The sequence below is a fragment of the Pteronotus mesoamericanus genome, unplaced genomic scaffold, assembly GCF_021234165.1.
Source record: "Pteronotus mesoamericanus isolate MK-2021 breed Mesoamerican mustached bat unplaced genomic scaffold, CSHL_Meso_final scaffold_1066, whole genome shotgun sequence".
NCBI classification, from domain to species: domain Eukaryota; kingdom Metazoa; phylum Chordata; class Mammalia; order Chiroptera; family Mormoopidae; genus Pteronotus; species Pteronotus mesoamericanus.
The window spans coordinates 801,841-815,536 of record NW_026555299.1 but is presented as its reverse complement, the minus strand read 5'-3'; the positions used below and the strand labels follow the sequence as shown (position 1 = coordinate 815,536).

Genomic DNA, 13,696 nt, shown 5'->3' with positions numbered 1-13,696 from the left:
AATGATTTCTAAAGGGGTAATAGGTGTGTGAACCCACAACCTTGCTAAAACCCCTGCAGCTCCAGGAAGCGCATGAGGTTCTACTAAGAAACCCATGCATGGCCCAGACCTAAACTACTTTACCCGGGCTGGGGGGAGGGGGATTTTTATCTAAACAACCCAAATTAGGACCTTAAAGACCTCCTTCAGAGTGACTCAGGAATCCTGGAATCTAGGTAAAATGCAAACAGTACAATTTTTTTTTTTAAAGGCCAACGTCGTTTACACCTTGTGGAACAGTGAAATACATACAGACAAATAAAACTTAGCGCTGGGAGCGTTTGGCCCCAGCAACAAATAAATAACTCATGGGTTTGCAAATCATTTTTCTGTAACAGCATCTGGCTTCTCAGAGCAAACATTCTTCTACCCACAAGTACTGATTATACCCTACCTTACCACACAAAAACAAGTGGACTCCCAAACAGAGACCTCAAGGGTTTTCCAGTGCGTTGGAAGCGCCTCTTCTCTCCATACGGAAGAAAAAAAAACTAACCACAGTTTTTCTGGTACCATGTAGATGAGAACAATTAGCCTCTAAGTTGTACAATGTCATATTCCCTAATTGTACTCCGAAGTTTTTCATTTTATATCCCTTTATTATGCCAATATGTGATCATATTAATAGTTTTATGTGTAATTTACTGAAAACATCTATCTTTCTAGACCATTATAGCTTGTAGAAAATATACATTACCACAATTTTATTTTATTTTTATCACAAATGGGATTTTTTATTTGTCATTATTAAATGTCTAATTTTTTTCTGAGAGTACATTTATTAAAGTACAGTGAAACAAGGGAAGGCTTAGGATAGAAGGTGCAACAGGAGCGAGCTGGGGTGGGGCTGCTCTGGCTCTCCAGAAATGTAGGAAAGAAGTGAGCAAAATCAGGGCAGCTATCAGTTCACTGAAGAGTCGGAGAAAGGGGGCGTAGGAGGCAGGTTCAGGGGTTCAGCCTGGGCGGGGCTGGTGCTGTTCAGGGCTCCTCTGGTTGCAAGTCTCATGAGAAGCCTTAGAGTTTAGGAGAGAAAAGTAAAGATGTACACCTGAGAGGAGGGCACTAAATGTCTGAATTTTAAACAGATCCTTGGACTGGGAGCTCATATCCATTAGCTTGTTCAACTTTAGCACCTATTTCATCTCCAGTAGCTTTTCCAGAACTGCAACTTTCACCATGAAGCAACATGAGTTTTCCCAATTGAAATTTGGGCTTCTTCAGCATTTTGACTTTTCTAACAAAGATATCATGGAGCAGATAAATAGATTGGCAAACTTTTCTATGTTTTTTTCCAATGCTTTCTGGAATCAGTTTATTGACCACTACTTTCAAGTCATTTGTCTGTACTACTCAAGTCATAACTTCTATAATCCTCTTCCAGATTTGGCAGACCTGTTGATGCTGAGCAAAAGAGGTCTTTGAATCTGATTGTTGCTTTTTTTTTTTTTTAAGATCTTATTTATTTATTTTTAGAGAGAGGGGAAGGGAGGAGAAAAAGAGGGAGAGAAACATCCATGTGTGGTTGCCTCTCATGTGCCCCCCCCCCCCAGGAACCTGACCCGCAACCCAGGCATGTGCCCTGATGGCAATCACACCGGCAGCCCCTTGGTTCGGCAGGCTGACACTCAATCCACTGAGCCACGCCAGCCAGGGCTGATTGTTGCTTTTTTTTTTTTTTTTTTTGGTAAAACCAACACAGAATAGATGAAGAAAGTAACCACCAGTAGTTTTGACATCAACATGCGCTTCAATTACGGTCTGTCATTTTCTGACCATGGAGCACATTTTGTCATGGGTAAAATCCATGCCATGGAAATCAGGCAGGCAGTTTTTGCCCTGAACGTTCTCAGTAATTACCTTGAATTTTCTAAATGCAAGATCTTAATTCTGCAAATCAGCTAGGCTCACTTCCAAAACATGACACTTGAGAGCATCAAATATGATTTTGGTTGCTTCTTGTGTCCAGTGTTCCTCCAATATTTCTTATATTGAAATAGCTTGTGTTTTCACATCATACTAATCTTGCTTAGAAAAGCGATCAGTCACTTCTTTTGGCTCCCTTTTTGCCACCTTTCGTAAGGTATCTGTACTTATTCACCACCATGGTGCTACTCAGAGAGCGAAACAGACACCACAATTAATTTTATATTTGCCTCCCAGCTACCATAGATTGTAGAAACCTATAAACAGAGAACCTATCTCATTCTTTTCTAAACCATAGAATCATCCATACATCCATGTGGCTTTCTTCCTCACCTTCTCAGGGCTTGACTTAAATGTCACCTTCTCAGTTAGGCCTTTCCTGGTTACCTTATTGAAAAGTTCACACATATGCCTACGCTTCCCATTCCCCTTTCCTGTTTTGTTTTTATCCAAAGCACTTATCACTACCTAACACAGTATATTTTGTACTTTATATTTGTGGACCCCAAGAGAGAAGATAGCTACTAAAAAGGGTTCCTGGTGGCTAACTGGGCTCAACTTTTTAAAAAACAAAAACAAAAACAAAAAACAGTCTAGCAGCCATTTCTACACAGGGGCTTCTCACGTAAACTGCAGTGTAGGAACAAGACTGCAGTGAACTACCTGCCTCTGTGCTGAGCTACTTGCATGCACTGTATTTCTGCCATCTGAGCCAACCCTCATTGAGTTCCTGCATCCTATTTCAACCAATAGGACTGAGGCTTTCCCCATCCAACAGAAGCTGTGCAGCTATATCTGCCCCTCCCCATCAACATCTTAGTCAACCAATTAGAGCAGATCCATTCTCACCAATCAGGACAGTGCCTTTTGCACCAATCAAACTTTGATTATTTGAAGTCCTCATTTACATGAAGATGGACCAGTCAGGAAACAGGAGTGGGGACCTTTGTCTAAGCCAGCTCCCTTTTGGCTCCAAGAGTGTACTTTCAAAAAAAAAAAAAAAAAGAAGAAGAGGAAGAAGATGAAGGAGAGTGCACGTTCCCTCTCTAGGGAAAACTACAGGTTTTTGGCTGGCCTGCACAGGCAAGAGCAAGCTGGCACAAAACAGAGCAGACCAGAGCAGATCACAGCAGGGGAGTAGAGCAGAGTTGTCTGGTCAGAGGGGAGCCGGGGCTGCCTCACAGCTGTGCTGTTTTCACAGGTGTCCTGTATCACAGTTGAGCTGTTCTGAACTGAGTAAAGTTTCCTTCTTCACCACACCCCAAACTGGCGATTTCTGTTGGCATTAAATTGGCACTGTTGACCATCAGTTGATGTATTTTACTTAATTTGTAGTCTTCCCTCACCAGAAGGTGAATCTTTGGGGATATGGATTTATATCTGCTTTTTGTCAGGGCCTAGAATAATACCTGATCCATAATAGGTGCTCAGTAAATATTGTTTGTATTATTTGATTTATAAAATATATAAATCAAAATATATATATTTGCCACAATAAGTTCAGTTAACATCCATCATCTCATATATATATATAATAAGATGGATGACTTGCAGGCATAATATTGAGCAAAACAAGCCAGAATAAAATAGCATATTTTTATGAGTCTATTTAATTGAAGTTTGCAAACAGGTAAAAGCAGTAAGAAAAATCAGAAAAAGGTTAACCTTTGCCAGGGAGAGGATATTGACTAACTGCAGGGGACATGAAGGAGCTTTCTGCAGTATCAAAATATTTTATATCTTAGTCTACATGGTGGTCACATGGGCATACAGACATATAAAATTTATCAAGCCATACATTTAGAATTTGTGCCCTTCATATGGCCAGAAAGAGTAACAACAATCAGTTTGTTAGACAAATGTGCAAAGGAAATGAACCTGCAATTTACAGGAAGAGTATGAATGGAATGGCCAATAAACATAAGATGTCTGATCTTAGCTCACAAATAATTAAAGATATTCAAATTAAAACAATGTGAATTTGTTTTACTGTCAGATTGGGAGATATATTAAGTAATTAAAATTTAAAGGTTGATAAAGTTGTGAGAAACAGGCACTCCCAGTGTATACAGATATAGCCATAGTGGAGGGAAATTTAACAATTGTCGTTAAAATTACAAATATTCCCACATTTTATATAAAATTCTATAAAATGCAAATTAGTCTGTAGGGGATGGGTGGTTGCCAGGGAATGTGGTATGAGAATATAGAGGTGTGGGAGGAAGAAGTTAAAAAGAACTTGAGAAACTTTTGGAGGTGATGGTTATGTTTCATTATCTTCATTGTGGTGATAGTTCCACAAGTGTATATATATATGTCACAATATATTCAAATATATTTTTAAGATTTTATTTATCTTTAGAGAGAGGAAGGGAGGGAGACAGTGAGGGAAACAGCAATGTGTGGTTGCCTCTTGAGCACCTCCCTACTGGGGATTTTGCTCACAACCCAGGCAAGTACCATGACTGGGAATCGAACCAGCGACTCTTTGTTTTGCAGGCCAGTACTCAATCCACTGAGCCATACCAGCCAGGGCTAAAATATATACTTTAAATATGTGTCGTGTATATCAATTATACTCAACAAAACTATAAAAAGTTCTCCACAACCTCTTAAAAATATGGTCATATCTTTTAATAAAGCAATTGTATTTCTAGAAATGTTTCCTTCAGAAACATAGGTGGGTGAAGTATATTCAAGGGCATTTGCTGCAACATTTTTTAATTCAGCTAAATATATTAATTGAATGCCAACTATGTCAGACAATGGAGTTATATATATGAATAAAGATAGAGTCTCTGACCTCATGGAACTGACTATATTTGTTATTGGTTAAAAAAAAAAAAGAAGCTACCTAGTTGGGTTCCATATACATTTGTTAATAGAGAAATAATTAAAGAAATGATGGTACATTTAAAAGTTGGCATATCAAAACCTATTAGGAATATATGTTATAAAAATTTATATGTATATATATGTATACACACACACACACATTGACTGACATGGGAAGATGCTCAAGATACATGGTTAAATGTCAAAAAGCAAATTACAAAATTCTTAGTTTTGGCCCTGGCTGGTGTGGCTCAGTGGATTGAGTGCTGGCCTGTGAGCCGAAGTGTCCCTGGTTCAATTCCCTGTCAGGGCACATGCCTGGGTTGTGGTCCAGGTCTTTGATTGGGAGTGTGTGAGGCAACTGATCGATGTCTCTCTTGCACATTGCTGTTTCTCTCCCTCTCTTTCTCCCTCCCTTTCCCTCTCTCTAAAAGTAAATAAATACTTTTTAAAAATTCCCATTGTTGTTTTTAAGAAAAAGATATGTGTGTGTATATGTATGTATATAAAAGATATGTGTGTATATATGTATATATAAATATATGTGTATGTGTATATATATACATATATGTATATGGTCAATTCTTCCTCATTGTTAACAACTAAAGGAAGAGATGTTTTCTCTTGTAGGAGGCAAATATGGGGAGAGGTGAGCTTGGGAAGGAATAGTGAGAAACAAAAAAGTCCTGGCAGCATCTGAGTCCCTGGTGATGCCTGTTGCCATTTACCCACTTGTCCTTTCCAAAGTTTGTTATGTGAGCTGTAGATCACTCTTTTTGCCCAGGCTCATTAAGAGTTGGGCTTCAGAACCCAAGTGTTCACTGATGAATGAATGGATAAACAGAATGTGGTATACCAGGTCTGTCCAGAAGGTATACAGCCATGTAATATAACAAATAGAGACATTTATTGAGGAAGATACAAGATATAAGAAACATTGTACATAGGACAATGATACCTCAGTCCCCTTCAAAGTCGGCACCTTGGGACCTCATGCAATTCTCCTAAACGCCATCAGCTACCCCATTGTATTTTCCTGAATTTCACTGACCATCTAAAATCTCTTCCCTTTCAAAGGCGATTTTAGTTTTGGAAAAAGACAGAAGTTGCAGGGTGCCAATCTGGGCTGAAGGGGGCTGAGTCACCTGGGTGGTTTGCTGTTCACCAAAACACTCTGCACGAGACATGATGCATGAGCAGGCACATTGTTGTGATGAAGCCGCCAATCACCAGTTGCTCATAGCTCCAGACTTCTGAATCATCCCAATAGTTTCCATGGAGGAATGTCCGAGCTTAATGCAAAATTTGATGCAGATTTGTTGCTCTGCTTGCTCAGTCATTTTGAATGTGACAGCCACACAGTACACATGCTCACTCATCAGCATCTACCACCCCCACTGACTAGTACAGCCAAGTCTTCATTGTTCATACATGTGCATTCCAGTCCACTCTCCTTGGCTGCCAGGTTACATCCATGTCCTGCAAACCATTCTCGTTATAATAACAATGGTTGGACTTTTTCCGGACAGACCTCGCATACATACAATGGTATGATGCTCAGCCTTAAAAAGGAAGGAAATCCTGACACCTTCTACAACAGGGATAAATATTGAGGACACGATGCTGAGTGAAATAAGTTACAAAAGGCCATACACTACATCATTCCACTTCTATGAGGTACCTAGACTAGTAGTCAAGATCATAGTGACAGAAAATAGAACAGTGTTTTCCAGGGGTATTGGGGAAAGTTTTCATGTCTCTGGGACTCCCTAATTTGAGGCAGCCTCTAATGGGAGGGCCCTCTCTCCCATTCTTTTTTTCATGCTTTGACTCAATAAAGCAACTAAGTCCTTTTTTTTTTTTTTATTTGAGGAGGAAGAAGAAGAGGAGGAAGAGGGAGAGAGAAACATGGATTTGTTGTTCAACTTATTTATGCATTCATTGGTTGCTTCTTGTATGTGCCCCAACCAGGGATTGAACCCCACAGTGTTGTGTGGGGACAATGCTCTAACCAGCTGAGTAACCTGGCCAGGGCAGAGTCAGTTTTTTCTGTAAAACGTTATATATTCTGGATTTTTCTGTTGGCCCCACCCCACCCCGTGATAACATTTAACTTATCCCTCTATCACTTACATTGCCTGTAAATGAAAGTTAGCCTGGCTGGTGTGGTTCAGTGGATGGAGCATTAGCCTGCAAACTGAAAGGTTGCAGGTTTGATTCTCAGTCAGGGCACATACCTGAGTTTCTGGCCAGGTCCTTGTTGGGGATACACCAGAAGCAACTAGCCAGTGCTTCTCTCACACATTGATATGTCTCTTCCTCTCTTTCCTCCCCTTCCTCCCCCTCTCTCAAAAAATAAAAAAAGCAAAATCTTTTTAAAAAGTTAGCTCTCGAGACCTGGTTAAGTCCAGTTTCAACTTTTTTGAGGTTGGTGCTATGAACATCAGGCAGCATCATTTCTGGAGGCCAATGACGTCAGATTGTCCTGCTTTTCTCCACATGGAGATTAATCAGTTTAGGTGGCCTCAGCCTAATCCCTCCACATGAGTTTCCTATCAGCGTTTCAACTCATGCTTTTATCCATTTATGACCATTGACTGGATCAATAATTTCATAAGGGATTGCAAAATGCTGAGTTCCTAGTTTTATCATTCCTTCCACATTTATTAGCTGAAATGCAAAATACTGAGTTTCTAGTTTTATTATTTCTCCCACATTTATTAACAGGAAGTATGCTGTAGAGAACTTTACCTCACCAACTAGGGATATTTGGTTATCCCAAAATACAGTTCATACAGGAAAAGCAAGAGAAAAGAGGGCGGCAACCCTCAGTGGTGTATTCCAAGTGCTGGGATATTGTCTGGACTATAGAGGCCACTTAAACACTTTTAAAATCGAACTGAGAGCCACATGTTGGAATACTGTGTAACTCTCTGAAAAGGATAAAGTAAATACGTATCTATCTATGCTGACATGGCATAATACTTATGTTGTTGAGTGAGAAAAAGTCACACAACGGTAAATAATAGGATTAGTCAACTTTTATTAAAAAATATATATTTTAAATGTATCAAAAATAGAATAAAGGGTTAATTTGTTTTGAAAAGAAGCATTAGCCCTGGTAGGGTAGCACTGTTGGCTACAGCATCATCTCCATACACCAAGGTCGCTGTTCCATCCCCAGTCAGGGCACATACAAGAATCAACCAATGAATGCAGAAATAAGTGGAACAACAAGTCAATGTCTCCCTCTCTCTCTCTCTCTCAAGTAAATTAAAAAAGAAACAATAGCCTCAGCCAGTGTGACTCAGTAGGTTGGGCAGTGTCCTAGAAACCAAAAGTTCACCCCTTCGGATTCTGGTCAGGGCACATTACCTGAGTTGTGTGTTTGGCCCACTGATGGGGTGCGTAACAGAGGCACCCTATCAATGTTTCCCTCACGTATTGATGTTTCTTGCCCCCTCTTTCTCCCTCCCTTGCCCTCTCTCTAAAAATAAAATCTTTAAAAATAAATAAAGTACCAGACCCACATCTCAGACAACTATTTAAATGTAAATAACCAGCATTACAGCTGTTCCTCTTACCACTTCGTAGGTTGTGGGTTTTATATTTAAGCGTATCATATTTTTCTTTCCTTTTTTCCTTTTCTTTTTAAAAAAATATTTATTTTGTGGGAGGATATCCAACCAACTGAGCTATACTAGTCAGGGCATAGTATTTTTCTTAATGATGTATTAATGTATTTTCATTATATATTATAGATATTACATTTTTTCCATAATATGCAATTGGGTCAGGAGGAGGGAGCCATAACTTTAGGCAGATGAGGTTGGGGCGAGGGGAGGTGAGAAGGTACTTGTCAACCCAGGTTGCCTATTTGCCCAGGATCTGGCCATCTCCACCAAGACAGTCCTCTGCTTAAAAGCTCAAAGCCTCTTCTACTCGACCTTTCGGGGCTACCCCTACTATAGAGGCTCTTCCGGTCTCATCTTCGGCTTGGGCGCTGTCACACCCTCACCTGGGGTCAGAGCCCTCTCCGTCTGACCGAGGTTTGGGAGCGTCACAGGCCCACAGGTCATTGGCCAGGGCCCCGCCTCCCTCTGCCCGGGTCACAGTTCCACACGCAGGGGAAAGAGCCCCCTTCACTTGGGGTCACAGCCTCCTCCCTTGAGGGGAGGCTCACCGGCCACAGGCATGGGTCACAGTTTGACACGCGGTGTAGTTACAGGGCTCCGGGGCCAGGACGCGCCCTCCCTGGGCCGGGGCCCTAGTTCCCCGCCCAGGAACCTTTGGTCCCTCCCCCGAGGCCGGCGGCCCCGCCTCCAGGCCCATGCAGCGGGTCCCGGGATCCCCGGGGTCCAAGGCGGACTCCCTGGGGGCCAGGCCAGAGGTCTTGGCACTCGAGGGGCCCGCGCTGACCGCGTCGCCTCCGCAAGAGGCTTCGGGCGACTCGCGGCCCGCGTCCTCGTCGTCCTCCCGGCTCTCCGGGCGGCCGCCGACCGCGAGCCCGGCGGTGGACGGGTCGCTGCTGCGCCAGGCCGCGTGGGGCCGGATGGCGTCCGGCACGTTGCTGGAGGCCGGCCTGGCCCGGGTGCTCTTCTACCCGACATTGCTGTACACGCTGTTCCGCGGGAAGATGCCGGGCCCGGGGCGCCGCGACTGGTACCACCGCATCGACCGCACGGTGCTGCTGGGCGCGCTGCCGCTGCGGAGCATGACGCGCCGGGTGAGCCGGGCCGGGAGGCCGGGCCGCGCCGGGCCTGGGAGCCGGGCGAGCGCCGCCCGGGCCTCGGCTGCCCGTTCTGAGCCCCCTCTTTACCTCGGCAGCTGGTAGAGGACGAGAACGTGCGCGGGGTGATCACCATGAACGAGGAGTATGAAACCAGATTCCTGTGCAACTCCGCCAAGGTGAGGGCCCTGGGGCCGGGGCCGGGGCCGGGGGCCCGGCCCCGGAGCGCCGGGGGGAGCCTGGGAGAGGGGCGCTGCGGGGGACCATGATCCGGCCACTAGTGTCCCAGGCTCTTTTGCCTCCTCAAGAGGAGGGTCCAGTACTCGAAACTTAAATGGCTGCGGCCGAAGGTAGAAACTAATCGTGAAACAGGAACTGTAGTGAAAGGTGTTTGAAAGTAGAGTTGACAAAGTCTGATTACGGCTTTGTGCACAAATGTAGTCTTTATTTCGGTAATTAAGAATCAGTAACTAAATCTGAAAGGCAACTTTTCTTTGGCTTGCTGAATTTCATTCATTCAACATTGAGCACTAAGTGTGGATTAGGCGCTGCCGCTGCCGTAGGCTTTCAAGATGAAGGCCTGTAAACTCTGAAGAAAAGCTACCCTCTCCCCAGACCCCCATAGTAAATTTATCGTAAAAGCAGCCCACCGAAAAACTGCATTAGGTTCATTTGGCTCTTGATTTGAGGGAATTTTTATTCATATGTTAAAGACATAGTGGAATTCCAAAATACTGTCATAAAGTTCAGCCCTAAAACATAATTTTCATTAAATGTGAATGCCTGTTTGTGGAACTCTCCACAGTGGTTATTAGACATTGCCCTATCTTTAAATAAAGATGTTCTCCTATCTTTATATAGTGTTTGGCATCTATTAGCATTACACAATTACCTTTCTTGTTTACTGTTGTAATTACCTTTCTTGTTGGCCTGATGAAGATGCTGTAATTTCAACCTGTATTTTTTTTGAAACCTTAAAATTATTTATGACTCATTTTAAATATTTTGATTAGTGATGGCATACATTTTTAAGGAATAGATAACAGTTCCTTGGATTTCCCAAAGTACCTTGCCACCAAACCTCAGGAGCTGTTAGCTAGAATGGTAGATGTTCCTTAGTGTGGTCAGTGCTGTGGAGCAAGAGGAGTCACAAAAAGGTGCTTGGTGTCTTGGATGTATGGCAATGACATTTGTACGACTGCGCTATACTATCCCATTAGCCTGGAAAAGAAATCTCGAAGGCACGCAGTGGGGTTCTCACATTGTAATGTGTCTAAGAATGATCTGGTAGTCTTGTTCAAATGTCAGATTCCTAGGTTACAAGCCCCAGAGATCCTGACTCAAAACTTTAGGATGGATCCCAGGAATCTGAATATTTAGCAAGTTCCCTGGGTTTTTCTGGTGTGGCTGAAGCATAAGCCTCATGCTGCAAAACTGCTGTTTGTTCATTTCATTTCATGAGCACTATTGACCTTCATTCAAAGTCCTCAAGGCTCTGGTTCTGGCTAAAGAGATTAATAATGAGTAGCTGGAGCCTATCTGAAGTCTTAAAAAAAAAAAAAGTTTCCCTGTTCACCAGAGACCTTTTTTCTCCTGGTTCTGATTCTTTTCTTCTTTGCAAAATGATAATATGCCATAGCAAAGGTAGGTGCATTGTTTTAATTTTAAAATAACTATTTTCTACCATGTACATGCTCAAGAAAAAAGTGGTTAAAAAAAAAAAAAGAGAGAGACTTATGTACCAATAGAAAGCTCTTGCAAAATACAGTAGTCCAACCCCATGGCTAGGTCCCTGCACAGGCTCCGAGATTATGCAAAAACATAGCCGCACAACTTCTGTAGATGAATTTTATACAGCTAATGTTTTGCAACTAAAATTGCAAATACCCAAAGGGCACTTTAAGAAAATTTAAAATCTTGGACATAATTCTAACTCAGCAGCATAGCTATTGTTTGATGAAAGACTAACCACGTAGATCAGCCCTTTAAAAACTATTTCTAAAACACTCACACACAAAGAAAAAAATATTTCTATAAGAAGTTTCTTGTTTAGAAAACAGTAAACAGTACATTCACATTGAACCCTGAGGAAACCCTGAGGCTTCCTGGTTGCTTTGCTGCCTCTTGGGAGCCCATCTTCATACTACTAATGCTTGGCTTTTTTCACTCTTTTTATGCTGGTGGACCTGGTTTCAGGAGTGGAGGAAAGTGGGAGTTGAGCAGCTGCGACTCAGCACCATAGACATGACTGGAATCCCAACCTTGGCTAACCTCCGGAAAGGAGTCCAATTTGCTCTCAAGTACCAGTCACTGGGCCAGAGTGTCTACGTGCATTGTAAGGCTGGGCGTTCCAGAAGTGCCACAATGGTGGCGGCGTATCTGATTCAGGTAGGAAAGGTCTTTCTGCACTGGTCCCATTTACAGCAGATTTCCAGAACTTCAGTAGCATAGTCTACCAGTGGGTCTTGCTGGAAGGAGCCATGTCACTGGTTTCAGGCTGTTGGGAGGTGGAAGGCACCTGAGATTTATAGTTAGGCTGATGTGTGGTTTTGCCACCTGCCAGCTCTGTAACCAGAGCAAAAATGGCTTCTTTCTCTGATGCTCTTTCCTCAAATTAAGAGTTGCAAAGGATATTAACACCAGCTAAAGGCTAGAAACACTTATTAAAAATAGCACGTCAGGAAGTCTAGTACTGTAAATAGTGCTGATTGCTTATAGGTTTATAGTACTCAGATTTCTTCAAGTATTTCAGAGTATAGTTCTGGACGTTAGGTTCTAGAAACAGGATCCAGTGGAATTTTGCCTGTCAATTTCTTATTATCAGCAGGTGGGACATTTTTGAAAAATATTTAGAAGCCAGTAACTTTTATCTGGCTCGTTTTTGTTACCTGTCTGGCCCCTGCAGAGCACTTATGAAGTCATGTGGGTAGTTTAAGGAAAAAGGAAATGTAAAGAGAACCAGCCCGTCCTTGTCTGTGTTACTGTGCACTGGCGGGTGTACGACTGAGCAATACTAAGGCTTTGGTCATTAGGACTGTTGGCTAGAAACAGGGTCTCTGTAGGATATTTGGGGCCAAGTGACAATTGAACCAACAGGCTAGAAATCCGTATTTTCTTGGTTCTGTTGAGTTCTAAACCAGTACGTTTCCTTAGGACACAAAGATAACTCTCCCAGTCAGATTATAAAAGTGCTGTTTTTCTAGCCATGGGAACAAGTTCCGTAAAAACATCTCCTTTCCAGGAAACTTGTACCCAGGGGTCCTGCTCAGGGAGGACAGCTGGTAGGCCTCGGCAGGCTTGAATCAGGATCTAAGCTTCCCATGTTCAGCCTCCTTTTGCTAGGGTTTGGCCGAGCAAGAATTAGGTAGAAAGACTGGCTTGTGTCCCCCACCTGTCACACAGTAACTAGGGGCAGGTTAACTGAGGGCACTGAAGTGCTGTCCCACTTACAATATATGGAACATGGTTTTTAACATCCCCGCCCCCCACCGCCATGGAGTTTTTTAAAAAATGAAATTCTGGGAGCCCGTTAGCACCTGTCATCAAGTGAAGGACACCATCCACCAGCTTCTTTCTCTGCTGATTTCTCGACCGTGTGCTTCAGGTGTACAGCTGGAGCCCAGAGGAGGCGGTGGGAGCCATCACCAAGATCCGGTCACACATCCACATCAGACCTGGCCAGGTGGAAATTCTCAAAGAGTTCCACAAGGAGATTACTGCAGGGGCAGCAAAGAACGAGACGCAGCCGACATCACAGACATGAAGTGTGTGGATTAGAAAGAACTCGAGACAGCCCTGCTGGCAACAGAATGAAAAGGTTTAACAGGACCAATGGGGCTCAAGCCCAGGCGAAGTTAATAGAAGTGCGCTGAATAATGGGTGATTGTGCCCCCTTTGTCTTGGTTTCATTTTCCTGAACGCTGGTTTCAGAGTTCTGTTGTTCGGCTGGAAAGATTTAACATGGCTTCTCTTCACAGGGCCTGGGGATACGGGGAAGGGATGAGGTGTCTTATTTTTTGGAACAGGGTCAAAGAAACCTACCGTGCACCTAATGTTGTATTTAATGATATTAGAACTATAACTCAAAGACATTTATCACTAGGAAAAGAGGAGAAATATTCAGCTCTGGCCAGACCCTCAATTCATTGGCCTCTTTTGGAGCAGTGATCC

The 13,696-nt window shown here is 43.0% G+C and overlaps 1 protein-coding gene and 1 pseudogene across 1 annotated transcript; one reads left to right on the top strand and one right to left on the bottom strand.

Annotated features, from left to right (window-relative positions):
• Positions 1-1,116: 1,116 nt before the first annotated feature.
• LOC129081509 (40S ribosomal protein S3a-like) lies at positions 1,117-2,143 on the bottom strand (annotated as a pseudogene).
• A 6,963-nt stretch (positions 2,144-9,106) lies between these two features.
• PTPMT1 (protein tyrosine phosphatase mitochondrial 1) lies at positions 9,107-13,683 on the top strand. Its single transcript, XM_054586969.1, has 4 exons — positions 9,107-9,523; positions 9,625-9,705; positions 11,723-11,914; positions 13,131-13,683. Exons 1-4 carry the CDS (start codon positions 9,128-9,130, stop codon positions 13,287-13,289), a joined length of 828 nt encoding a protein of 275 aa, XP_054442944.1. The 5' UTR covers positions 9,107-9,127; the 3' UTR covers positions 13,290-13,683.
• Positions 13,684-13,696: the final 13 nt, after the last annotated feature.